The sequence below is a fragment of the Stenella coeruleoalba genome, assembly GCF_951394435.1.
Source record: "Stenella coeruleoalba genome assembly, chromosome: 7".
In the NCBI taxonomy this organism is placed as follows: Eukaryota; Metazoa; Chordata; class Mammalia; order Artiodactyla; family Delphinidae; genus Stenella; species Stenella coeruleoalba.
The window spans coordinates 105,142,263-105,169,033 of NC_137153.1; the positions used below are offsets into that span (position 1 = coordinate 105,142,263).

The following is a 26,771-nucleotide window of genomic DNA, read 5'->3' on the forward strand; positions in this document are numbered from 1 at the left end:
CATAAGTGATCCCTATCCTTGCATGCGTCAGAACATTGCATCCTTTGGAGGCTCTTCCTAGGAGAAATCAAACTGAAGGCAGCCCTGGCAAGATGACTGCCCGCTCTTCAAAAAGCAAAGAGGAGAGGCAATCACTCAGTGGTTTCCAGGGTGATAGGAGGGGATCAGAAAACCCTGAGGTCTGCAGTAAAGGGCAGAACCCAAGGACAAGGCACCTTGGCATCAGGTGGGGTTCCCTGCAGGCAGTGTGACTCATACTTCATCTTGGTCACAGCTTGGAACACACAGCTATTGATTAGGAAAGCAGGAGGAGAGGAAGAAGGGGAAGAAGGAAGAAAAAACACAAAAACAACCTGGAAACTCCTAGCTTTATGAACTTGAGGAAGTCTTGTTCGTTTAACACACAGATGTTTTTAAGTGAAAAATCACTCCTTTGACCTTTCTTGAACAGGCCAGTGTGGTCAAGACTGCCATTAACCACTGCTCAACTATCCTTAGCCAAGGGTTTGGTGACCAGCACCAAGCTTGGATGTGGTCACCACTTCCCTGGTTAACCCATGGACATCTCAGGGCTCCCAGAGCAGGCAAAGAAGAGGGCTGGTGGCTTCTTTAAAACATCCTGCTTCCGTTGAGTAGCTCTGAGCTGAGTGTTGGAGATTTCCATGCTTCAGTGCTTTGCTCCTGAGTTGGCGGTGTCTCCCAATTCCACTCTAGAGCCAGTCAAGAGGGCATTTTAGAGTGAAGCTAACTGGATCTGTGTTCTCAGTCTTTGGTATCTAATTTTCTAAACAGGAAGTTTTGGGGTGCTGGAGTTAGAGCAGGCAGCATTGGTTGCTCCTATTCTAGAATTATGACATCCTGGTATTCTGGCCTAGAACCGGAAGTGTTTCCATGCTCAGCGTCCTGTTTTAGAACTGACAATGCCTCTGGGCTCTGAAATACCAATCACGATGCTTCAGGATTCATATCTGAAGCTGGCAACGCCTCAGGATTTTCATCTTGTGCTGGCAGTATCTCTGGGTTTCGACCCAGAGTTGAGTGAACATTCTGGTTGAAGCTAACAGCATCCTCTTGATCTGATCCAGAGTCAACGCTGCTTTTATATCCTGTCCTAGAATTCGTGAAATGTTGTTAATTGCTTTCAGTACAGATTTTTTTAAAAAGAGATTTGGAAACACAGAAAGTTAGCAATGTGTTTTTTAAAATATACTGTGCTCGGAACTGTGTTTGCAGCAAGATTCTACATCTTGAACTTTATCCTTCATGCCTCTGTTATTGACATCATCTGGGAAACTGGGTTTGTCATGGCTCAGCTGTGGCCCAGTTTTTCTCCTTCTCTTGCCTTTTTTTCTCCAGCCCCTGCTCTTCAGAGCCCACTTGACATTAAGATTCTGCGTTTCAGGCCCGGCCCGTGGGCATGGACTGTCCCTCCTTTTCCATGCCCCTCTCAACCTGAACGGACCTCCAATACGGAGCCCACCACGCTGTTGTGTGGGTATTTGCTGGGACAAGCCTTTACTCTCCATCACATCCCCTCAGGGGTCTGGAAGCTCTTTGGGAGAAGGGATTTTGTCTTTATTGCCTTTTTCCCCCCTCTGGGATCCATTTTCCTCATATAGACCATGGGAGATAAAGAACCTAACTCGTAAGAAGTGCTGTGTAATGTACATCGAATGAGTGCGTGAATGAATGAATGAGTTAATGAGAGAGAAATATAAGAAAAAGTTGAGCTTTGGCTGGAAGAAAATTTGTCTTCCACAAGAAAACTGAGATCTCTGGGAACCCCCAAACACCTATCCCTCACCCCTAAAGAATTTTAAGAAGATCCTGCAACCCACTCTCCTAACCCTGTCAGCATCTTACTGTCGGAGGAGACGCATGTGCCGTGAAGTCACCCACGGACCATCTGGCCGGGGATCCCGCGTCCCTCCTCTGCTGTGGGAGATTACGTAAGCTGGACGGCAGCCTCCAGATGTTAGCAGTTTCTGCTCATTTCTTTCCTCCCTTTTCAGCAACAATAATAATAATTAAAACAAACACAGGCCTCATCCCCTCCCCGCACCCCTGAAATTACAAACAGGTGGGCCCAGATGCCCTTCCCGTCCAAAGGCCTAGTCTCTTAAGTCCAGTCCCGAGCCTCGGCGAGGCCTGCCCTGCCCTGAGCTGGACAGCCAGGCCAGCTGCCCCGTGGCTAGGGCCCCAGGCCCCAGAGTGGTTACATGGCCGTGTCATGAGAAGGGCCCGCGCTGGACTTTCCCTCTCTCTGGCTCCCACCCCCAAAGCCTTGGCCTCCAACTTAAATGGGTGTATTTTGGAGGACTAGGTGGCTTAAGAGATTAGTAATGAGATCCCAAGTCTTTCAGTGCTGGGTCAGGAGTTCAGAGGCGGGCCTGGGTGACTAGTGAATGGCGTAATTACGGGGAGATGGGAGCAGGCCTGCGGAGGGCCCGTGTGAAATGAGCCCGGCCAGGCCTTTAAAGGGACGAGTTGTCAGCAGCACAAAAGCCGACCGCCACATCCGACACGAATCGCTCTCCCCTGTTAGAGGATTTACTGGCTGGAGGAGTCCGAGCCCCCTGCCCAGCGCCTCCTCAGAACGGGTGTCTGGGTTCCGGTGACGAGCACGGCCCGATGCCCGGCTCTGCTGTCTGTGAGATCGGAGATGATGCTGACCCCATGGGGTGGAGTGGTGAGAACTCTGCGTTTCATACAAAGTCAGGGGCTGACCTGTCCTTATTTTAATTACGGCTACCACTGCCATGGTGGTGATTATTTCTTCCTCTCCCTTGGCTTCAGTTTTCCCACCGGTAAATGGGTAATAGGAATCGCCCTTTCACAAAGGACACAAGGATGGGATTGATGGAGGTGAAGGCAGCTGGGTGCTCACCATTGCCACTGTTACTGTTGCAGTTCTCAGCATCACCACTTACACTAGGTGGGCCTGTTTCCTCATCTGTATCGTAAGAGGTAGCCTTACAGTAACACAGGCAGGAATCAGACCCGGACTTCACGTTCCTGACAGGTGCGGCTTCGGGCTGCCATTTATGCCCTTTGGACCTCGGGCTCGTTACCTGTAGGGTACGTGAGGATGGCAGAAGGAGGAGAGGCCCTGTACTGGGAACATAGTTGCTGGTCATAGTTACTGGTTTAAGTGTGTTGGCAAAGAAACACACTTTGTCTTTGCCGTTTATCATGGAGGCTTTCTCAGGCCTCTTGCATAAATGTTTCCCTTAGAAGAGAGTTGGAACATCCAATTTCTGTCCCCTAGAAATCCTGAGCTTCTGTCTATAAAATTAAGCCATTGAGCGAGCAGTCCCCATCAATCCTATGACTCTGAACCACTTCTTTTCTAAGAAGTTTAGTTTCTCCACCTGTAAAAATGTCAGCGTGCTGTGGAACAGTGGTCTCTTAAATGATTTCTTTGCTCCTTTCGCCTTGAGAACCTAGGCTTCTTTTCCATGACCATTTGATCAGGCCAGGAGTTTGAACCCCAAACCACAGGATTCCAGACATGTGGGGAGGTGCAGGCCAGGAGGGTATTAGACCCCTAAGGAGTGTGAAATGCCCGATGTGTTAGGGACAGACCCTGGGAGCAATGAGGTACTAATCACCCCAGAGCCGAGCCCCAAGGCTGGAGGGCATCTCATGCCGGGTTATCTTATCTGGAAGTGTCTCCTGGGTGGAGGCCCTGAGGTCTGCTGCTATTTCCAGATCACTGGGTGAGAGGAGGAGGTATCCCTACATTCCATGCACCGGCCCTATGCACAGGAAATACCTCTTTGCTTGATTGTCTGTCCATGCCAAATAATAAATCCTGAAATTGAAAGAGGCAGTCCAGCCCTCCCCTTCCCTTCTATCTTTTTAAGGCAGGTATCAAAGGGGAAACTGCTCTAGGGGCCTAGGGAAAGTGATCATTATTTCTAATGGTCAGTAAAGAAAGCCTGGCTTTTCTTCCTTTCTTTCTCTCTCTCTGTCTCTCTTTCTCTCTCTCTCTCACTATTAAGTGTGTAAAAAGGAGGTTGGAGGAGGGGATTGAAAGTGTGTGTGTGCGCCCACGCACACACATGTGTTATATAATGTTAACCCTCGGTTGCCCTTAAAGTTTTTTTTTGTTGTCGTTGTCATATTCAGAGGGTCAGTTTGGAGTAAGGGGCATAGGAAGGAGGTCAGGATGGGCAGAGGGGTGGGGAGAAGAACCCAGGTGGGAGAGGACTACAGTACTCCCAGCTGGTGAGAGAGGCCGTGAGCCCGAGTTGGAGCGTTTGGGTGCCTGTGTCCGTGTCACCTTAATGGAGACCAGGTATGTGGAGCACATGTTAGAAGCCTGATATATAGTAAAGGATCGATAACATTTATTGTGGTTTTTGTTAGTTCGTTCAACTAAATCTTTGCTTAGCGCCTACTCCAGGCCTTCCTCGGCTCTTAGAGTTGAAGATATAACAAGTAAGACCTCATTCTTGCCCTCAGTGAGCTAACAACCAAGTTCAAGGATTGCACATAGGGCAATCCTAACCCATCACGAGTGGCTTAACATTTTGTTAAGATGGTTTCAGAGGTCTACACTCAGGGGAACAGCAGGCACTGTTTAATGATATCTGTGCTGGGCAAGAGATGGGGGAACGGCAGCACTGATCCCATGTGTTTGCCTCAACCGGTCCGCTGGGCTCAGGGGCCATTGTACTTCCTTTAGCTATCACTAAGGAATGCACTGTCCTCGAAGCTCATGCATGTAGACACGTGGACAGACGAGAAACCACAATGCAGTGTGTTGCACAAAGGCTGTGACAGAGAGTTCTCGGAAAGTCTGGCCACAGGGTGGGAAGTGGACGGACTTTGAGTCAGACCACTTGACTTTGACCTCTCAGCCAGAGGGGAGTGACCAATGCCTTCCAAACCTCAGAGTCCTTATCTTTACAAGAGGGACAAAAAACGCCTATTCCTCAGGGTTATTATGAGGGCCAGAGGAGATAATACACAGGCAGCGCCAGTACTGGGAGGCTGTCCTTAAGGGTTGGTGCCCTTTCCCTCCCCCACAGGAGCTCTGAGGAGGGGGCAGTACGTTCTTGAAGGAGCTGCCAAGCCAGCTTTACAGAGGTGGCTTGAGTTCACCTGGACCCTTCTGTGTCCCAGTCTCCTGAGGCAGGCTTTCCCTCCTGCAGTTTTCATATCAAGGAACCCTGCCCACCTCTGCAACCTTGCAATTCTTGGGGAAATAACTTGGCATTGAACCTGTAAACCTGAGGTTAAAATGTGGCCTAAGGAGAAATATTCGGAAACACTGCCTGGGGACCGCGCGCGCGCGCGTGTGCACGCACGCGCGTCTACGCTAATGTGTATTGTTATTGTCAGCATGCACCCCACCCTCCCCACTCCCTATTCCTTTTCCTCTCTTTTTCTGTGAGGCCCATTCCCGGGTCCCTTTGAATTGAAAGAGGAAATTGGAGAGGATGGGCTAGAGGTTTGACAGGCACTTCCTCCCTCCTGTGATTGACAAAAGGGCATGTAAATCTGTAAAAGTGAAATTCAATAGAAACCTCAAGGCATCTCCCCTGTGTGGGAAAATACCAGAACTCCCACTCCCCCTCTTCTCTCTCCATCCCCCGCCTTTGTGTACATCGTGTGTGGGTGGAAGATAAACTGGATTTAAAAAACCCTTTGAAAGCAAGACATCCTTAACTCCTCTAATTGAAAGCAGTCCTCTGCAAGGGAGGAGGTTTGGAGGTGGGTGCTGGCTGTAGTGGCTGGCGGTGCCTGGCCTGGCCAAAAGGGCCCACGTCCTGGGGCCGCAGACGCCTCTGCTGCTGTCAGCCGAGGCCCGTCCCAGAGGACCCTACAGCGTTCTTTCAAGCCAGTCTCTCTGTTCCCCACTGAGCTCTATCCCCCACCTGTCTATCAGATGTGATGGCAAGAATCAGATCCCTGAGGAGCTTCCCAGCTCAAACATCCAATGATGTCAAAACTTTGGGAGAAGAACTTCCAGCCCTTTTGCAGCATATGCACAAAAAGAAAAGAAAACAAAAAACAGGAAACACATTGCTGGAATGGCTGCAGTAAACTTTTAAGTTACTTCTCCAGTTCTCTTAGACAGAAAAGGCGGCTATGATATTAGTTGGCTTTTGGCCTCAGAGTATCAGAGACATGGGATCCATGAGTCAGCTCAGGCCCACAGGAGGGTCACACTTCACTGCAGAATCAAGACTCTCTTCAGCAGCTCTCGCTGGAAGAAGCTGGACATCAGAAGCTAGCAGAATGTCAGAACAGAAAAGCCCTTTGGGGATCCATCTTACTCTGTCCTTCTACAACTGGGGAGAATGAGTGTCAGAGGAAGCCAGCCATTGAGTCAGCTCTAGGAGGCAGGTCCGGGAGCCTGGCGGTCTTGGGCTCTTTCAGCCGACAGCCCCACCCCAGGGCAGAGCTGTAAGGCTTTGCTTTTGTCTGCTGAAGAGGCTTCCCGGAGAAGCAACAAAAAAATTCCCAGGTCCATCCTCCGGAACAGCCCCGAGCAATGTGTAGGCAGACCCTTTTCAAGTTGCATCTACAGGTAAGAGTGGAGTTTGCACCTGGATTTGAATCCTGGTTCTACTAACTAGTTGTGTGACCTTAGGTGAACTACTGGGCTCCAATTTCCTTATCTATTAAACGAGTATAATATTTATACTATATTTATATAATATAAATATATTTGTAATACATTTATAATATATATTTATAGTAAAATATGAGTATATTATACTTATAAGTATAAGCACATTATATTTATATTATAAATACAAGTATATTTTTATATTTCCTTATCTATTAAATGGGTATAATATTTATAAAATGAATATATTATATTTGTAATATATTTATATTATAAATATATTACATTTATATTATAAATATAGGTATATTATATTTATATTATAAATATATTATATTTATATTTCCTTATCTATTAAATGGTTATAATAACAGTACTATCTCACAAAGTTGAAGGTTGTGTGATCTCGTGCATATGGAGTCCTGGAAGCAGTGGCCAGCATAGAACAGCCAGTCGGTACGGTATACACTGCTATGGTTATTGTTGTTCACTGGGTACCTCTTGTGTCCTGTGTGCTGGGCAATCTGCTAGGATTTATTTGAGGATCAATAAAACATGGTTCTCACCTTGGAAGCCTTCAGGGTTTAAAGGGATAAGACTGCGCTCTAAACAACTGTAATCCAACTTGACAAGTGCTGTAACTGAGGTATATATAAAGAACTATATGGACACATCAGAGGGAGCGATTAATTCTGCCTGGGGGGTGAGCCAAGGCTTTCTGAGGAGGGCTGATATTTGAGACTGGCTTTGAAGTGTGTGTAGTATTTCACGGAATGGGCCGTCCACTGCAGTGGGGTGGAAATCTGGGCACGACGTCACAGTGGTGGAGTCCACGGCATGTTGTGGGGAAGGGTCCTCCAGCGGGAAGCGAGCACCACGGTGTAGTTGCGTGGACGCCTGCCCGCTGCGTGAGGCAGGAGCGCAGCTGGCTGTGAACGTGAGGATGTGGCTGGAACCAGCTCCCGAAGGCCTATGTAAGCCGTGTCTAGGAAATTTTCCATCCTGTGGTCCACGGACCGCCGTGGAGGGTGTGATAAGTAGCAAGGCGACGTGATGAGTTTTTCACTCTGGAAAGTTAATTATGGGGACCTTTGGAGCAGGGCGAGTGCAGTGTGTGGAGTGACTAGAGACAAAGAGAGTGGCCATCGGTACCCTCTTCTCCATCAGCGGAAGCGGAGGTTTTAACCGAGACAACAGCAGCCGTGGTGCCACGTGATTGAGGACACAGAACGTGGAATCGGAGGGATCAGAGTCCAGCATCAGTTCTCATACACAACTGGATATATGACCTTGAAAGAGTTAGTCAAAGCTTCTTTGCCTCATTTCCTCATCAGAAAAATGGGATAATTCCAACCTCACAGAGTAACTGAGAGGATTAAATGATACTGTGACCGTGAGACCTTGGTGGATAGTATTACTGTGGGTGTCCTTAAGCGCCGGGGGCAACCACTACACCTCATAGATGGGGAGACAGGTTGGGAGAGATGTCCAGCTAATAAGTGACAGCCAGAAACAGCCCAGGTCCCCTGTGTCTCTTGTTTGGTATTTGAAGTAAGCACAGGTATCTCTGAAGATGACAGAGAGTCTAAGGGAGTGTGCTAAAGATGAGACCTTCCCCCTCAAGGTCAAGGGGAAAACGGGGTTGCTCGTTCCTTGGTTCCTGCAGGCCCTAAGATGGAGATGAAAGGCAGTGACCTTCTCAGCTTCCATCCAAGACGTAGGGCTGGGCTTCCTGCAGAAGAGAGCCACACGGGCACCAGAATTCCTGCCATGAATTCTTGGGGGAGGGGTAGAAATCTCACTGGAGATGGTTCTGCACAACAAAGGTAGGATATAGAGGGTGCAGAACATAGGTGAGCGCAGGGCATCAGTTCTGGGAACCAGAAAAATTTGTACTTTCATATTAATTTTGCCACTTACTTGCTGTCTTATATTGTGCAAGACACTTGCCCTCCCTTGACCACTGAAAAGGGAATGGTCTCAGCAGATGACCTATTTAAGTCCTTCTAAATCTAAAACTCTAAAATAAGGAAGCGTGTAAGTGTTGCTGCTTAGAGAAAAGAGGACGAGAAAGTGCAGCCAGACACATTCCCCTGGCTGTTGGGAAGAATCTGTCCAAAGGTGAACTGGGCTCTTTGTAAATGGAAGTGAGTTCTCTGTCCATGAAGTAATCAAGAAGATGCTGGGTAATTCCTCCTCCAACCCTGAAAAGACCTGAGTGAGGGTGCTTGCAAGCCCAACCACATCTGCTCTTTGCCTAGCAATATTATATGAATTTCTCTTTTTGCCCCTTCACTGGATCATTTATTTATTAATGTATTCAGTAATTCAGTAAATAGCAATATCTTAGTCATTCAAAACAATATTTGTTTTATTTCATTTTACTGTGATGAGAACACTTTAAAAGAAATCTACCCTCTTAAGTTTTTATGCGTACAATACAATATTATTGACTATAGGTACAATGTTGTACAGCAGATCTTTAAAATTTAATCATCTTGCTTAACTGAAACGTTTTGTTGATTTATACGTTGATTAGCAACTCCTTTTTTTCCTCTCCCCACAGCCCCTGGCAGCTACCATTCCACTGTTTGATTCAGTGGGTTTGACTATTTTAGATACCTCATGTAAGTGGAATCATGCCGTATTTGTCCTTTTGTGACTGCCTTGTTGCACTTAGCAGGATAACCTCAGGATTCATCTATGTAGTCATATATGGCAGGATTTCCTTCTTTTTAAAGGCTTAATAATATTCCATTGCATGCAAACACCAAATTTAGTTTATCCATTTATCTGTTGATGACATTTAGGTTGTTCCCACATCTTGGCTATTGTGACTGATGCTGCAATGAACATGGGAGTGGGCAGTGCAGAAAGATCAGTTTCAGCTAGAGGAGACCCCCTCCTTATCTTTCTAGAAGAACCTGAAGCCTAGAGGCTGCCAATATGTTTCTAGAGCCTCCGTGATGTATTCCACAAACCAGTGAGTGATGTATAGGGAAGGAGCGGATCTTGTTCATAGCAGCATGACAGAGAGGCTAAAAATGTTACTCTTATCACCCCCCTGACATCTCTGGGGCTGGGGGCGGCAAGGTATAGCCCTTGGCATCATGTGAAGGATTTGTGTGTCAGAGAATGGGAGGGAGAACAGAATGGCTCTGCCTGGGATTTGAGAGAGGTGCAGATTAGGAAGGGAGAAGGAGTGGGAGAGCTTGGAAAGGTCACTGAAGAAACTGGGCGAAGGTGATGGTGAGTGAGGAGGAACTTGGGGTGATGGTGTGAGAGCTTGAGTCCACGTGGGGTGTGCGATGTAACTCTCCTCGTTCGCCCACAAAATGTTCAGTAAAGTCTACACTGCTCAGTAATATTTTATGGAATTGGATTTGCTTTTTTAGAAGGTGCAAAAAAGTGGGTGGATGAAAGCAGGGCATCCCCACAGAATCAGGTACCTGGGGATCACGCTTAGGTGTGTGACCATCCTTTTGGCCAAAGGCAAGGCTCTTTTCCTCTCAGGGAGAGCCTGGTGTGCCATAGGTCTTCCATAAATGGCTGCTGAATGAGCAAATTCATGCAAGGTCTGTAAAAGCTGGGGGCTTGTGAGTGTTTGCAGCCTCCCCGCACCTCCCCAGGAACACAGATGGTTTTAAGATCAGCTGGGGCTTTGGGCAAAGGTTCAGCTGGATTTGTTTGTTCCTCTCTGATCTACTTTGACTGTCCCTGGTCAGGATCGCAGCCAGCCTGAAACAAACACAAAACTAAATAGGAACCCAGGAGAATAAAATAACAGCAGCACGTTCCTCTGAAGTCCTGTCTGGTGCTGATGGAGCTGACAAGATAAGAGGAAACCAGGTTTAAGTAGCGAGAGGGCTTTGTTCAAGTCCGAGACTTCTCTGACTGTGACTGCTGTAGATGGAGAGATAAGCCCCCTGCCCTAGCACTGCAGAGATGTGCTCCACCACTCTCTGCTGGGGGACAGGCAGCTAAGAACACAAGGGGAAGGAATTCCAAAATGATACATGTCAAATTGCTGGCCTGGATTTCAAATGCCACAGATAGTTTATGCGAAGTCTCGCACTGTTGTAAAAATGTAACACAATCCACTGGCAGAGCCGCATGAGCTCAGTCTCAGTTGTTTTCGAGAAAAAATAAATAAACTTGAAAAACGTCTTCCAGCCCATTAAAGTGGCTTGTTTTACCCATAGTCTTCTCGGTATCAGGCTTCTAGAGATGTGAGTAACCGAAGCCGACACCTAATTCCTGGCCAGTGAGATGGCTGATCCTTGGCACTTCTCCTCTCCTTAGGACGTTACCTGTGACGTTCAGGAAACTAATACTGTATTCCCAGGACCCACTGACACCTTGGGGAGGGGGGAGCGAAACTTTGGCGATGAACAAGGTTCAGTACTTTTCAATGTTTTTAAAGCGGTGAAGCTCCCATGAAACATTACAAGGCAGCTTGATATAGAAAACAGTTGAGTGAAGATACTCTGGTTGAAACAGTGGAGCAGAAGCTAAGTACCTCTTCTCACATCCTGACCCTCAGACTAGGAATCCATAGGCAACCCCTTGAAAACCTATGACCCGATCCAACGTTCAGATGTGAAAGGTAAACCGAGGTCCACAGAGCGGAGATAACTCGTCCACAGTCACACATCAGATTGTGAGGGCGTTTGAACCAGAGCCAAGTCTCTAATCCAGCTCACCATTGCAGAACTTCCCAGGTGACAAAAAACTTTTCTTCTGCTATTTGAGATTTCAAGAATAAACTGAAGATGTTAACTTTAAGGGAAATGGGGTAAAGCATATATGGAACTCTTGGTATTACCTTTGCGAGTTTCCTGTAAATATAAAATTACTCCAAAACAGAAAGTTTATTTTAAAAAGAAGCATTGCATCTTGCAGTTGTGGATTACAGTGCAGCCATGTGTTTCAGCTTGACTTTGATAAGTGAACCTGATGTGTAACTTTCCCATGCTATTTTTAATTCTCCTACACTCATGTATATGAATCCCCGGGTATAGTCTTGCTTTGCGTGATTTTTATAAATAGCGTCATAATGCACTTACACCTTGTTCTTTTTTAGTCACTCAGTGTTATGCCTTTGCAATCTCCCCATGTTGAGATCTATGAACTCACAAATAGGGCTTCCATTTGGCTTGGCCAGGGTCCCTACTGAACCAGGTGTTAAATATTGTTAGGATCATCGCTACATTTGAATCCCATTCAGTCCTCTTAATGTTCTTTTGCTTACAGAATCCTATCATGTGAATATATCATATTTTATTTATCCCTTCTTGAACAGGTGAACATATAAGCTCTCCCTAATCTTTTGCTACTATAGACATGGCTGCAATGGATATGGAATGCATAGTCTTGACCTTTGTATATATATATATTTTTCCCTTTCTTCTTTTTGCGGTACGCGGGCCTCTCACTGTTGTGGCCTCTCCCATTGCGGAGCACAGGCTCCGGACACGCAGTCTCAGCGGCCATGGCTCACGGGTCCAGCCGCTCCGTGGCATGTGGGATCCTCCCGGACCGGGGCACGAACCCGCGTCCCCTGCATCGGCAGCCGGACTCTCAACCACTGCACCACCAGGGAAGCCCTTCGCTTTCTTTTTGTTTGTTTTACATGTGTACGTTTGTTTTACATGATTGAGATTAGATTATCTCACTTTTCTTCATAGCTTATAAGACCTTAGAGTTCTTTAGGTTGGCCTTACTTTTTAGGTCCGTAGCCTGAGACCCGCAGGTGTGGAATGGAATGACAGGCCCAAATTCCTGGGGAAGATTGGACAGAGGAGCCTCATTAGAGGTCCGAGGAAAAGCTCTAATGTGGGATGACCTTCTGCAAAAAGTCTGACCAATCTCAAGAACATCTCGGCTATTCCTCTCCTTTTCCATCCTAGCTCTTTCCTAGTCTACAATTTATAGTAATGTATGCATATGTGATTACTTGATGAATGTCGGTACACACTGTCACTCTAAGCTCCGTAGCATCTGACCCGTCTGCCGTCTTGTCCCATAGTGCTCGGCAAATAGCAGTTACTCAATAAATGTTATTGGAATGAATGAATGAACCAATGGAATGAAATGACATTTGGATACACAGGATACTCCTCAGTTTGAACAATACTACTTGTCTATACATGCTTCATGTTTCTTTTAATACCATTTGCTATATCTGTCATTGAGAATGAACGTGTGTGTGTGTGTGTGTGTGTGTGTGTGTGTGCAAATCTATACAAATGGTAGAGCTGATTTTCTTTGGGGAAAGCAAATGCTCGCATTGTCATAGTCTTTGTTCTGTCATTAATGTAGCTCTGAGCACAATTTACGGATTTGCTCTAAAGTGGTCTGCTTGGTATTCAAGAGCCTGTGAGATCCAAGCCCCCCAGGCCTGCCTTTGATGCCACTTTCCCCAAGCTCTGTTATACCAGGCAGCTTGTCACTTGGGCTTCTGCTTTCCTCTGAGCCCTTTCTTCTGTTCCCTGCATGTGCAATGCCGTTCCTTTCGTAGCTACCCTATTCTTCCAGACCCAACTCAAATGTCAACTCTTCCAGGACTCGTCCCCACGAGAATGTCTCTGACGTCTCTACCACCAAAACGTGTTATCTGTCCTTTCCTTAATAACATTGAAGATTTTCTCTTCTACGTTAGAATGTGGGCTCCTGGAATAGACTCTTGTCAGTTCACCCCTATTTCTTCCTGCAGTGTCAAGAACAACATAGGTGGATAGTAAAGTTTTGTCGCATTGAATTTAACTCAACCTCTGAGACCCTCTAAAACATTTGTTTCCCTTTATCTTTTTCCAGGTGTGTCGAACCAAGGTGATAGATCTCAGTGAAGGCATTTCCCAGCATGCCTGGTACCCTTGCACCATCAGCTACCCGTACTCCCAGCTGGCTCAGACCACTTTCTGGCTCCGGGTAAGTCAAAGCTTTGAGAGCCTTAGATTCTCCAGCAGTGGCCCCCAGGAGGCACTGCCTCCTGTGACCCTTTCTCAAGGTGGTTTTGTCTACCCACTGAGGGTGTTAATTGTAAGGACAGAGAAGAAAACACTCAGCAGCGGGATGCTTCCTGGAATGGAATCCCTTAGTTGCTCATGGGATGCCTTCAGTCAGTCTTATTTTGGCCAAGAGTTTAGATACCATTTATCTGCCTGGAAGACCGTCATTGTTCAAGGCCTTTTAAACTGCCTTCTCCTTGAAGTTTTCGCTGACCCCCACAGGGAGAAGGGACTGTCCCTTCCCTTCTGGTCCTCCACGCGTGGCCGTCTGTTGGATGGCTCTCGTCAAGTGCCGTGGTATTCCGAAGCTGTCTATGGGCCCATCTTCCTGACTGAGGATTGTGATTGTTTCAAGTTTTGATCTGTGTGTTACTGACCTACATTGAGCTCCACCGTCCACAGAAATGCAAGAGCATATCTCTTATTTACCTTTGTCTCCTCGGCGCGTAGTACAGAGGTTAGCGTGGAGAAGTGATGAATAATAATAAGTACCATTTTGCGTGGTTTTAATGTATGCCAGACCCCTTGTTATCAGTTGGAGCCTCCCAGCCATCCTGTGATGTAGCTATTTACGTATCCATCACTTGGAGGTGAGGGAACTTGGGCCCAGAGCAGCACAGCCCCCGGTGGACATCACACAGCTTGGAAAGAGCAGAACCTACGTTAGAACAATCTCTGACCTCGGAGCCTGTGCTCTTCACGCTGAGGTTTCACTGCCCACCTGTTCCCACCACGGGACCGTGATAAGTAGTCCAGCTCCTGAAATGGAAGAGTCTCCTTCAAAGCCCCGCCCCATGGCTGCCTCCGCGCCGCACGCCTGGCTGCCTGAGTGAGTCTCCTGTGTCCTCTGCATTTCAGGCGTACTTTTCTCAGCCAATGGTGGCCGCGGCTGTCATTGTCCACCTGGTGACCGATGGGACCTATTATGGGGATCAAAAGCAGGAAACCATCAGCGTCCAGCTGCTTGACACCAAAGACCAGAGCCACGATCTAGGTGAGCGTTGCCCTCGGGCGCGGCGTGCTCTCGGGACCTGCTTCTGCACGCGCCTGCGCGTGGTTGTAAGCACCGGCTGGGGGTGAGCGCTTTCCTCCCCTTTCCTCTCTCTTGCTTCTCTATTTGCCATTCTGGTTGCCTTCAAATCAGGATGTGTTTGTGTGTCCAGAGAAGCCCGAATCTGACAGGTGTGGGCATAAGGGGTTCACGTCAAAGTCCTTCTTTCAATAGCTCCCTTCTACCCAACGCCTTTACCCTCAGGCATCCCATGAGATCCTCAAAAGACCCTGGGAAGGAGACTGAGTAAAGGTTCTTTCCCATTATGTGTGTCATCACCCGAGACCCAAAGAGAGGCATCGAGAGGCCCGGGTCACGTGGGAGGAGCCAGCAGGAGAGCCGGGGAGCCAGGCTTTCAGAATCATCGCCTGCTGTGCTTCACCCTATAGCCGTGGTGTCCGTGACAGTAAACGAGCCATTACTTGAGATGTTGTGACCCGTGCAGAGCACAACACCCAGCGCTCAGGAAGTCCCATCGCCCCCTCCCACACTTCCCAGACACCCTGCCCCATCTACCTCTGGGCAGCCAGGCCAGGAGTTTGGAATTCCAAGCCAGTGCTGAGGTCCAGGCTTCAAAGCTGCCCGCACCATTCCACAGGGAGCTCGCTTCAAAGACCCGCAGGAACCAAGCATGCGCGGGGTCACTTCGGGGTCAAGCAGGAGCCAAGGCAGGAGGAGGGGGTTTGTTTTGTTGTTATGTTTACTTATTTGGTTAGTTTTCAAGGCAAGGGGGACACGTTCATAAGGAAGAAGAAGAAAACCCTGCTGGATTTCTCTGGATTCCTGGGAAATGTCCCTAAGTGAGAAACAAACATTTTCATAGCGGTCCTGGCATCACAAAGGGCTCTGCGGAGAGACTTACAGAGGAGTGGGGAAGAGTCAGGTTCCAGCGAAGGTCCTTAGACCCTGCTAGCTGATGCCTGGGGTGTCCACATGTCCCTCCCCACTGGGTCTCCTGTCCCGTGTCCTCAGCTTCCTGGCACCCCTTGCAGAGGCTCTGCAGCTCTAAGACAGTAGACCACAGAAGGGGACCTGCAGGCCTCCCGGGACATGGCTAGGATCATCCCATTCTTTCGATGCAGGCGCTGAGTGAGTGTTAGGGCTTTGGTGGATTCACATAGTAAAGAAATGGCTAAGCCACAAATGGAGCCGATGTCCATCAAGCACCAGAGCCAGCTTCAGTTTTACCGAACTCCAACCCACCCCATCATTCCCTTCCCTCCCCTTCTGATGTACCTTTTCTCCCGTCCCTCTCCCTCCTCCCTTCTTTTTTTTCTTTTTTTTTTTTTGCGGTACGCGGGCCTCTCACTGCTGTGGCCTCTCCCGTTGTGGAGCACAGGCTCCGGACGCGCAGGCTCAGCGGCCATGGCTCACGGGCCCAGCCGCTCCGCGGCGTGTGGGATCTTCCCGGACCGGGGCGTGAACCCATGTCCCCTGCATCAGCAGGCGGACTCTCAACCACTGCGCCATCAGGGAAGCCCCCCACTTCCTTTTTGAAGCCCGGGGACTTCTAGAAAGAACTGAGAGCTTCTGAGTGAAGCAAGTTTGGACTTTCCTTGGACTTTTTATGGCTTGCTTTTCTGTTTCCCTCTGGAAAGCCACCTCCTGGTCATGATTCTCTGTCTCCTCTTTGCAGAGTGGGTACAGAGGTCCTTACCTCACAAGAGCTGCTCCCAGATTCCTAGATTAAAAATGAGAGTAGGCTTTTTACGCTGGGAATGACTTATTTCTGTGAATTATTTCCATCATTTATATGACAGACCGGGAAGGCAGCCTGAAAACTAGCAACTCAGACCAGCAAGCCCTCATGCAATGTGGGAGGGAAGTGAGGGCCAGTGGTGCTTGGCCAAGGGGTGGCCATTTGGGGGAGGGGGAGGGGCTGTGAGCCCTAGGTGAAGCGAAAGCTTAGGGGGCAGTGAGGCAAGGGGATTGGAAAGATTTGGAACCAAGAGAAAAAGGCAGACAAAGAAACTTTCAATCAAACTCAAAATCCCCACTGGCCACCCAATGGTGCTTTTGTGCAGTGACATGAAAGGGTCTGGGGGCTTCGGGAAGGGCCCGTTGGGGAGGGCGTGACTGGCCGTGAGTAATGAGCCTGGCCCCTCGGCCCTCTGTTTCCCCTGACAGGCCTGCATGTTCTGAGCTGCAGGAACAATCCCCTGATTATCCCTGTGGTCCACGACCTCAGCCAGCCCTTCTACCACAGCCAGGCAGTACGTGTGAGCTTCAGTTCACCCTTGGTCGCCATCTCGGGGGTGGCCCTCCGTTCCTTCGACAACTTTGACCCCGTCACCCTGAGCAGCTGCCAGAGAGGGGAGACCTACAGCTCTGCCGAGCAGAGGTAAGGCACCCTGGGTCGGCTCGCCCTGGCCGTGTTGTAGCCAAGTGGAGAAGAAGGGGTTCTGGAGCCGGGCAGCCATATGTGTTGCAGTAAAAAGTCTGTGTGTTGCTCCCTTCCCTATCCTCTGGCCTCTGGTCAACTCTGCCTTTGGGCTCGGGAGGCCCACACGTCTCTGAATTCCAGGGGTGCGGGAGGGCAGCAGGAACATGTTGTGGAAGGAAGACCTCCTTCACCTGGCTCGCAGTCCCAGAGCTGGCGGCGGCCTGCAGGATGACCCTGGGAACATCACTTTCCCTCTCTGGGCCTCAGCATCCTCGTTGGAATGAAGAGAGGAGAGGTGGTTTAGCTCTCTTTCAGCTCTGAAATACTGGAATGTTCTGTTTCCGCAGTAGCACAGGCAAGAGTCATAACCCTCCTGAATTTAGGGGGATGCTGGGGGGCTACTATTTGCTTCATCCCACTGTACTGTATATTTCAGGGTTGGGTAAACCTCTGTGTCTTCCCCACACCTAGCTCCTGAGACATTCTCCCGGTGGTCTCGGTGTCTGTCTTTTAACCGCATGACGTTGCTGCATCAGTACCTTTGATCTGGCATCTGTTAATGCACCTGGTTTGGAGCTAAGAGAGGATGCTGTTTCCTAGAAAGAGTATGAGCTTTAATGATACTCTTGCCTAGGTTTGAATCCGCCCCTTCATGACTGTGTCCTTGGACAAGGCACTTCGCTTCTCTGAGTCTCAGTTGTCTGTTTTGGAATAAAAACGGGTAATAATCTCTACCCCATAGGGTGGTCGTAAGGATTAAATGGTGCACCGCAGGCAAAAGTGCTCTTACAAACTATTAAGCACCGTGCAAAGATAATGTACTGATAGAGGATATTTATCACCACTTTCTGATGTGATGGTGGTGCTTTTCTGCACAGAATTCTGCATAAAGTTCTTAGATTTGAGCTGGGAGAAGCCTCGGAGCTCATCTGGTACATCCACAGTGTCCAAACTTCCATGTTACCCTCCGGGTTTTCACAAGCAGAAGGATTGGTTCAGGGTCCCACATCATCTCTGACATTTGTTTTAAAGAGTTGGGGTCTCTGTGGTCTGCCCCCGAGCGAGGCCCTCTGAAAGGCAATTCAGCCCTGACCTGTATACCTGGGAGCAGGAGAGGAAAGAGGAGTGGGGAGGGGGACCCCAGCCTTTCCCACGCCCCTGCTACCACAGAGGACACAAAAGGTGGTTGCAAAACCCACATTGTTTCGCACCCACTGTCTCTAGCTTCCGTTGTGCAAAGTCTGTGGCAATCCTTCGGAGGCAAAAGAGCTCCTTAAATATCACTCGTTGTATTTCACCCTGAGAGGGCTTTTTCATCCCTGGCTTGCCAGGCTGTAAAAGTAAGTTAATTCTCAGAACCCAGGGAAACAGTGTCGACGGAAAATGCAAATCCATCAGACCTTCTCTGCAATGCTTTCTCACCCTTAGCCAGTCACCAAGACCATCCCCGAGTTCACTGAGCCCAGCACTGGCTTCTTTGAATCCTTAATTAGCAGTTCCCGTGCCCGAAGTAAACAGTAAGAAGTGTCTAACCTTGGAAGCAAGTCCGTCGATGAGTATGTGCTGAGTTCTTTGCTCTGCTGTGGAAAAGCACTGAACTGGGGCACAACGTTCCAGGCCCTCCTCCTTTCTGGGCTTCAGTCTCCCCGCGTGTGAAATAACGATGGCGATGGGTCCGTGTTCTCTGTGGTTCCTTTCAGTTTGAACGGTCTGTGATTCTCAAGAACTAGGAGGGATGAGAGGGAAGAGGAAGGGACCCACACTGGCTTCACGGTCACCCCTGTCCCGTGAGGTATGGACAGAGGGAGCGAGTCACGGCCATCCGGGCAATGGGAGGTACAGTCCCACTTTGTCTGCCCCAAAGAGCCACACTCCGCCCACCAGGACCAGGCACGTCCAGGAGAGAAAAGGAGTTTTCATGGCTGCTCACGGATGAGCGTTTAGTCAGTGAGATGGAGTTAAGTGATGGAGATGCAGCCGTCTTGGGATTATCAAAGTCTATGTGTTCTCATTCCAAGGGGCTCTGAAATTATATATTACGTATATTGTTTTGTGCTGACGCTAACCTGATCCCTGAAGGCTGCAAGGCTGGAAGAGATTCTTTGGTTCTGCGTCCCCATTTGAGGATGGGAAACCGAAGGTCCAGGTGGGGGAGGTGTTTCCCAGCGTCGCCCAGTGGGTTAGGATGCAGAACCCAGTGGCACTGGAATCCAGTTCGCAGGACTTGCAGGTCAAAGCTCTTCCCTTCTCATCAGAGGTGTCAAAAGAGCTGTGTCCCGGAGGCCAGACTAGGCCACAAACAACTTGTGTTTGTTTGGCCCTCATTCGGCCTCTTCTTTAATTACTTGTAGCATTTAACTATCAGAAGAGTAAGTATTAAAGCCCACAGTTCTTCCTCCTCTTAAGCACATCAGAGGATTTGGAAACACCAGGCCCTGGGTCCCGCTCTGGCCGGCAGGTGGCCTCCCACTGGCCACACCCCTCTCAGCTCACCTGGCCATTCAGATGGTCAGCCGGACCCGCAGCTGCCGACCTCGCCTCCCAGGGCTGCCCCCACCACATCACCAGCTCGCGGTAGAAGAGCCTTTTCAGGTCCCTTCCCGCGGGAGCCTCGTTACTGGGCAGGAAAACGAGTCTCATCTTGATCATTCTCTCAGCCTCGCTACTCTAGCGGTCCCAAAGCTGGTGTACCACGAGCAGCTTTCCCCTCGTTTTCCGGTGTTGCGCGCTGTCCTTCTGGCTGTCCCCATCTGAGCAGCTCAGAATGATTTCTAAACAGTCTGCGTGTTATTACCTCCACAGCCCATGGCATGACTGCAGCTAAACAGGCACAGAAGTTAAGCCGTGGGTCAGGGGACAGAGCCAGGAGAGGAGCCCTCACCAGCCCTTTAACCCCTGGCCTTCTCTGTCCCCGTTATGCACGACCGGGGGCCCTTTCAGTGGACCGCGGGGGCAGCAGTTGGAGGACTGACTGTGGGATCACTTAAGGACCTACCTCTACATGGAACTTGAGTCTCTAAGTAAATGAATTAAATAGGTATAAGAAGAAAAGAAAATTCATAAGTATCTGATTATCTCTGCATGGGGAGAGGGGGTGTTTCCACCTTCACCCAGGTTGTGAGCATTTTTTTGGTAAGATTTACCTGTGTCCCTTCCCCCACTGGCCTCAGCCACTTTCCTCCCTTCTGAGGAAGGTCGTCTTTTTTCCCCTTCTTTTGTTATTTTTATTGACAGCCCGTCACTGGTATGAAATCCTCCCCCCACTTTTTTTTTTAATGAAGGCAGAGCCTTTTGTTTTGTTTTGTTTTCCTTGTTTTGATTTTTGTTTTTGTGTTTCAGAAATGACAGAGCTGTGTCAGGGAGTTATTTGGGAGGGGCAGTTGGGGTAATGTTTATCATTTTTGGACAATGTGTTCACACAACCCTTTCCAACTAACGAACGGGACGGCAAAGGGAAGAGCAGGGACTTAGGGAGAGACAGGCAGATTCGAGCTGCAATCCTGTCCATGCCGAGTGCCTTTGGACAAGCAATTTAAACTCGCTTAGTCTTAATCTCTTCTTCTCAAAAACGGGAACAATAATACTACCTCATGGAGTTATGGTGAGGACGCGGAGAAGATAATGAAGGTAAAACACAGCTGCCGATACCTGTTACTATTCCTTCCTTTTCCCCTTTCCTTCTTGTTCCTGTAGGCCAGGTTTAGACAAATGTGCTGAAAAAGCAGGGACTCCACATTCCCTAAGGTGTGTCTGGAGGACACTCGTCCTAAGAAACATGCCACGAAGAAAGGTTATCAGAGCTTGGAAAATGCTGCGCACACGAGTCCCTCCTGAAAACCCACCATGTGCAGTAGAACGTTCAAGGTTCTGAGAAGTCCTGTAATGAAGAAAACTGGTCTCATTGACCCAAAGCATTGACCTCCCCATTAGAGCATAGACCTGTTTGGTCAGGTAACTCATGTGACCAGTGAATGTTTTCCTTCATAGCAGAGAGAGCCAGAGGAGAGAGACCGCCTTCTCACGGAGCGTCATAGTTGCTACAGCATTTCTCATGCCTTGACCTTTCAGCTCTGCAAACACGCTGAGCTCCAACCTGTGCTGGACCTTTGCACGTGCCCTTCACTCTGCCTGGAATTCCTTCTGCCCCAAACCTTTGTATAGCTAATCCTTCGTCTCATCCAGGTCTTAGTTCAGGTGTCCCCGAGGAGGCTTCCCCTGACCTCTGTGTGCGTGGTGTCCTGCCCACCCCTCCCCTAACAGTCACCCTCTATAATGTCACCTGGGTTTAGTGCCCTTACGGTATGCATCACTATCTAAAACAAACTTATCGATTACTTTTTTTGGGCACATGTACTCCCTCCTCAAATACACACGGTGACAGGACTCTTCCACGGTAGCCCGAGCGTCTAGAACAGTATCTGCTGCGCAGCGAGAGCCCCAGGCAAGTGTGTTGAATGGACGAGCCAGTGGCTGACATGTCCCCTGGTTTTGACAGTCTTGAGAGGTGGATCATTTTATCACCTCCACTTGACAGAGGAGGAAACTGAGGCTCAGGGCATTACATAACTTTCCAAGATCAAACAACTGATAAATGGCAGAGCTGGGGCTCCCCAATTTGCCCACTTGCTAAGCCCTAGGTTCTTTCCATTCTAGGAAACCACGTTTTCCAGTTTATCCTTTTCCTACAGAGAAGAACCTAATAAGCACAGAAGGAGGGAGGGTGCTGTTTTTACCCTAATGGCCCCTAGCCCAGAGAAGCCCAGAGCCATTGTCTTTCAAAAAGAGTTCCCAGAGCCCCCCTGGTGGTCATCAGATGGGAGCCCAGGGACCTCCTGGGAGTGCAGGGCGAGAACGGCCAAACTGTACGGTAAAGGTCAGAAGACTGGCTTGGAAGCTGGTAGCTTACAGAGTAAATCTATTTAAATTGGAACCATGTGGCTCTTTCCCCCAGCGCTTACACAACGTGAACAGATGCATTGTTTGGTGTCAAAGACCCTGCGTTGACTCCACAGCTACAGTCTCCACATGGAGCCCCGCAGAGGCTGTCAGGGGCAGGAGAAAGGGCGGAGAATCAGAACAGCTCAGCGAGTGTCACTTAATCCCACTCACCCTGCATTTCTGAAAGGGGAGGCGGTATGTGGAGACTGCAGAGCTCATGTCGGTGCGGGTCTGAGACCTGAAGCTAAGGCTTGCCCTTGTCTGGGTATTTTAAAAGTGAATTTGTTTGTGATAAGTTTTAGAGATGTTAGCGCCTCACACCCGCCCCCGCACCGCCCACCCCACTTATCCCACTTTAATTCTTACCATACTTTTGAGCAGGGGATAGAGAGTGGGGCTGAGTAACCACGTTGCTGTAAAATCCTCTGGGGTATCCTGGAAACTGGCACCAAGAAAAAAGTTGGGAATTTCTTCTTAAGTTGGTTTGACCACCCACCACTCCTTGTGTCCTAGATAGAAACAGGAAAAAGAAGGCTTCGAGGCTCTGGATGGCAACCTAGCTGTCTGTGCCTACCATATGCCAGGCGCTGTGTTAGACAGAGTCAGAGGGGCAAGGTAGAGAGAACTGCCTCCCGGAAGCTTTCAGTGTTCAAAATCAACATGTCAACGTCTGCAAAGTGCTTAAGAGTTATTGCAAGACACTGCCACCATTTGTTTCTTGCTATTTAGGAAACAGCTATTTCGTGCAAGGCATTTTTATTGGCAGTGCGAAGTATACTGAAGTGAAACAGGCATTATCTCTACCCTCAGGGAAGTTCTAGTCCAGGTGTGAGGTGAGGTTAACAGCAAGGACTTTGGAGCCACACATCTGGATGGGAACTTAAACAAGTAACTTGATCTTGCCGGTCCCCGATTTTTCCAACTGTAAAATGAATAACACTTAGCTCATAGGGTTGCCGTGAGGGTGGGTGAGCAGTCAGTGAATGGTCACTAATGTTATTAAGCATCTGCATGACGGTAGTACGAGGGGAAAGATCACCTAAGCACAGGCGTTTTATGTTTTTTCCGTTTCCTTAAGGGTTAGCACACATTCCGGCACGTGATGGGCACCCAGGACCTGTGTTTTCAATGCATGAAGCAAGAGACCAGGCTTTTAGAGAAAGGAGGGCCCAGTGCGGCAGGGGGAGCTTGCCTGGGACACGAGAACGCTTCCTGTAGAAACTTAGATGGAGCTCGGACTTGAAGATGAATGGCGTGATCTCTGCACAACTTTTCTAACAATTCATAAGTCACTTTACAGTTTATAAAAGACTTCTACTTTCAGTACCCCAGTTGAATCTCATGGACCTATAGGTTGGCCGAATTTGAGAGTACACTGAAGCTCAGAGAGGTGATGTACTTTGCCTAAGTTACACAGCTTCTAGGTAATAGAGCATAGATTTATTCATACCATTAGCTACTACCATTTATTGAGTGCTTTTATGTGCCAGGAATTCCACTCTCCTTTTGCTGAACTATCTGATTTAATTCTCACAGCGACCCTCGGAAGTGAGTCCTATTATAAAACATCAAGAGGCTTTCATTCAACTCAGTGCCTGGCAGATAAGAGACTCAAAGAATACTTGCCGTAATCATCATGATCCCCATTTTGTAGACGGAAAAACTGAGGTTCTGCAAGGTTTGAAGATTCATAACATACAAGGTTTTCAAGCTATAGGATTTGAACTCTGGTTTGTCTGTTTCCATAACTTGTGCTTTTAGCGATAAACTTTGACCACTGCCTCCAGAGTCTTGTTCACTCTCTGTGTCTCCAGTTTCAGCCTCCAGAGATTTGGAGAGGAAGCCCATGAGGTTTTGTCTTCCAGCTGGAGTGCAGTCGTCCTGCAAGAAAGCGCCCACTCACCCTCTTGTTTCTTTCCTCCTCAGCTGCGTGCACTTCGCATGTGAGGCCGCTGACTGCCCGAAGCTGGCTGTGGAGAACGCTTCTCTCAACTGCTCCAGCAGTGACCGCTACCACGGTGCCCAGTGCACTGTGAGCTGCCGGACGGGCTACGTGCTCCAGATACAGCGGGATGATGAGCTGATCAAAAGCCAGGTGTGCACAGGTGCCGGGCTCAGAGCTCCTCTCCAGCCCAGGAAAGGCTGAGCGGATGTGGAACCTGCTCTCTGCTGAATCCTTAGCACTTAAAGTACTGCTGCCTCATAGTAGATGCTCAATAAATAGGTGTGGATTGAATGAATGAGGGAGTCAATCTGGGATTTCTGAGACAGTGGTTCCTGTGCAGAGGAGCATACAACATGTACCAGAGTCCCCATATAGGTTGCAAATCTGGAAAACCATGGGCTGAGCATGAATTTTGGACTGAAACCGTCACAGTCAGAACTCTGCTACAGTCGAATGGGCTGCTTTCAGAAGAGGTGAACCCTCTGTCGATGAGGTGCTCATTCATTCATTCAAACATCTGCACTCCGGGAACCAGATACTATAGTAGGTGCTAGAGAAAAAAGGTCACTGAGATAAACCTAGTTCCTCCTCTCAAGGAGCTTAGTGACTAGTGACCACGAGCAGAAGATGAGTGAGTGATGGCCTCACAGTGTGCTAAACACTGTGAAGGGAAGTGCAGGGTGTTGTGGAAGCACAGGGGGAGTCAAGGAAAGCTCCCTGGAAGAAGCGGCATGAAAACTGAGAGCTAGAGAGACAGACAGAGGGACGCGTGTTGTGGGGAGGGAAGGAGGCAGGCTCTAGGCACAGGCAGGAACGGTATGTGGATGCCCGTTGGTGAGAAGGAGCGCGCCACAGACAGAGGTTTCTTTTACTGAACTCACCCAAGCAGTGGGGCTGGAGGGCAAGCAAGGTGCGCCGGTGCAAGGCCCTGTTAGCTTGCTCAGAAGTTTGAGGGTCGTCTTTAGGGCAGCAGGGAGCTGTTGAAGGAAGTGGCGTGGTCAGATCATGGCGGATGAAGGGCCTTCCAGCGGCCCACCTGGGTGTGGCTTGGAGCCTGGCAGAAGACTGGCCGCAGGGAGAGCCATCGGGAAGTCATCAGAAGAGCGTGTGGAAGGGGGATGAGTCCCGCATGAGGGTAGTGGCAGCGGGTGGACTGGAGACGTCGCAGGACGTTGCTTCGGCCGGTGTGGCCGTGGGGTCTTGGGTGGGGGAGGGGAGCGGCAGTTAGTTAAGTCCTGAGATTTGGGGATTCCAGGTGCAGCCTCCTGGGGGGTCCTGCCAGCGGACTCCCACTTCGCGCTCCAGGTACACAGGGCACGTTCCTCGTTGCTGGGAACACCTGTTTGCACAGTCCCCGTGGGACCTCTGGGACCCTCAATTGCTTGTCTTAGACACCTGCTTCTGTGTGTCAGACACGGAAGGTCTGAAGTCCTGTGGAAACAATTAAGCTGGTTTGGGCAGTGAGGGACCTCTCCTCCCTTGGATGTGTGCTTAAGAGGGGTAAAGTGTCCCGTGCTTTTAAAATCCCAACTCAACGTTTGGCGTCCCCGATCCCCTGGGATTTGGCAGCTCCCCCCTTGAACGGAGGCCTCCATGCTGGCAGCCGATGCCGGTCCCTCCCGTGGCTCTGGAGCGTGGCCTCGCCCTTCCACCCCTAGCCCTGCCATCTTCTAGTTTGGGTCAAATCCCTGTCGACCCTTTCATTTTCTCAGGCTCGTTCCTTCTTCACGTCTCCCTCTCCCAGCTATTGAACCATCCCATCTCAGAGTAGGGAGTGGCTCTTAGAGCAATCCTTGGGTTCAACGCCAAAGGGACAACTCGAGGAAAGGGACCTGCCCACGATCTCATAGCACAAAGGACCAAATCCAGCTCTCCATTCTCCCCTGGCGATGCCCACTCTGTGCCAAGCAGTAGAGGATGAAACACACAGTCTCCTCCAGGGCCAAGAAAAGATACGAAGCTCAACAGCCAGCGTCCCACCGCTGTGCCGCGTTTCAGAGGCTATTTCGTGAGAGAAGTCGTCAGGCCCCGAGAGGTCTGAGTCTTAAGATTCTCAGCAACAGAATGGAAATAATGATCTGAGAGACTCCCCAGACAGCAGTGAAGAGCTGGGCTCAATTCCGTCTCATCCTTTTTCCAGCTGTGTAACTTGGAGCTAATCCCTTAATGTCTCTCTCAGCCTCAGTTTCTGCAGCTGTAAAGTGGGAACTGAAACACCTCCTTCAAACAGTTGTTGGCATCATGGATAGGGAGCTAGAGTTAAACGCTAAACATTGATCTCTGGGCGCCTGGCAAGAGCCTGCGCCGTAGCCTGGGGGAGAAGGGGGTTTCGCCACGTTTTGGGGGTTCCATCTGCCGTTCCTCACTGTGCCCGCCCCCGCCTTTCAGACAGGACCCAGTGTCACGGTGACTTGCACGGAGGGCAAGTGGAACAAGCAGGTGGTGTGTGAGCCAGTGGACTGCGGCGTCCCGGACCAGCACCACGTGTACGCTGCCTCGTTCTCCTGCCTCAAGGGCACCACGTTCGGCAGCACGTGCTCCTTCCAGTGCCGCCACCCAGCGCAGCTGAAAGGTACCGTCCTTCCTGCGGGAGGCCTGGAGGTTGCTCCCAGATCCTCCAGCTGGGGCTCAAACACCAAGGGGCGGACAGGGTTTTATCTGTGCTTCTGATTCCTTTCTGCCCGTTGTGTTTATGTAGACTGCCTTGCTGCGCAGCTGAGGGGAGAGTGGAGTATGGATACATATGGCATCTGTAAGATCTTTCAAATCTTGCAAAAGAGGAAAGAGACAAGAAGGAAGGGAAGGAGGGTAGAAGGAAGGAAAAGATTCTAAGAAAGTAACATTTGGAACTGATGTGACTA

At 49.4% G+C, this 26,771-nt stretch overlaps 1 protein-coding gene across 4 annotated transcripts in view; it reads left to right on the forward strand.

Moving 5' to 3' along the window:
- Window positions 1–26,771, forward strand: part of PAPPA (pappalysin 1) — a gene marked incomplete at its 5' end in the record, with an annotated part of 543,378 nt that overhangs the window by 446,220 nt on the left and 70,387 nt on the right. For all 4 annotated transcript variants that reach the window (XM_079927208.1, XM_079927210.1, XM_079927209.1 and 1 more), the window contains 5 exons: window positions 13,400–13,513; window positions 14,452–14,587; window positions 16,772–16,985; window positions 23,892–24,060; window positions 26,299–26,482. In XM_079927208.1, the coding sequence (XP_079783334.1) occupies window positions 13,400–13,513; window positions 14,452–14,587; window positions 16,772–16,985; window positions 23,892–24,060; window positions 26,299–26,482 (817 nt within the window). The remainder of the gene's footprint in view (window positions 1–13,399; window positions 13,514–14,451; window positions 14,588–16,771; window positions 16,986–23,891; window positions 24,061–26,298; window positions 26,483–26,771) is intronic.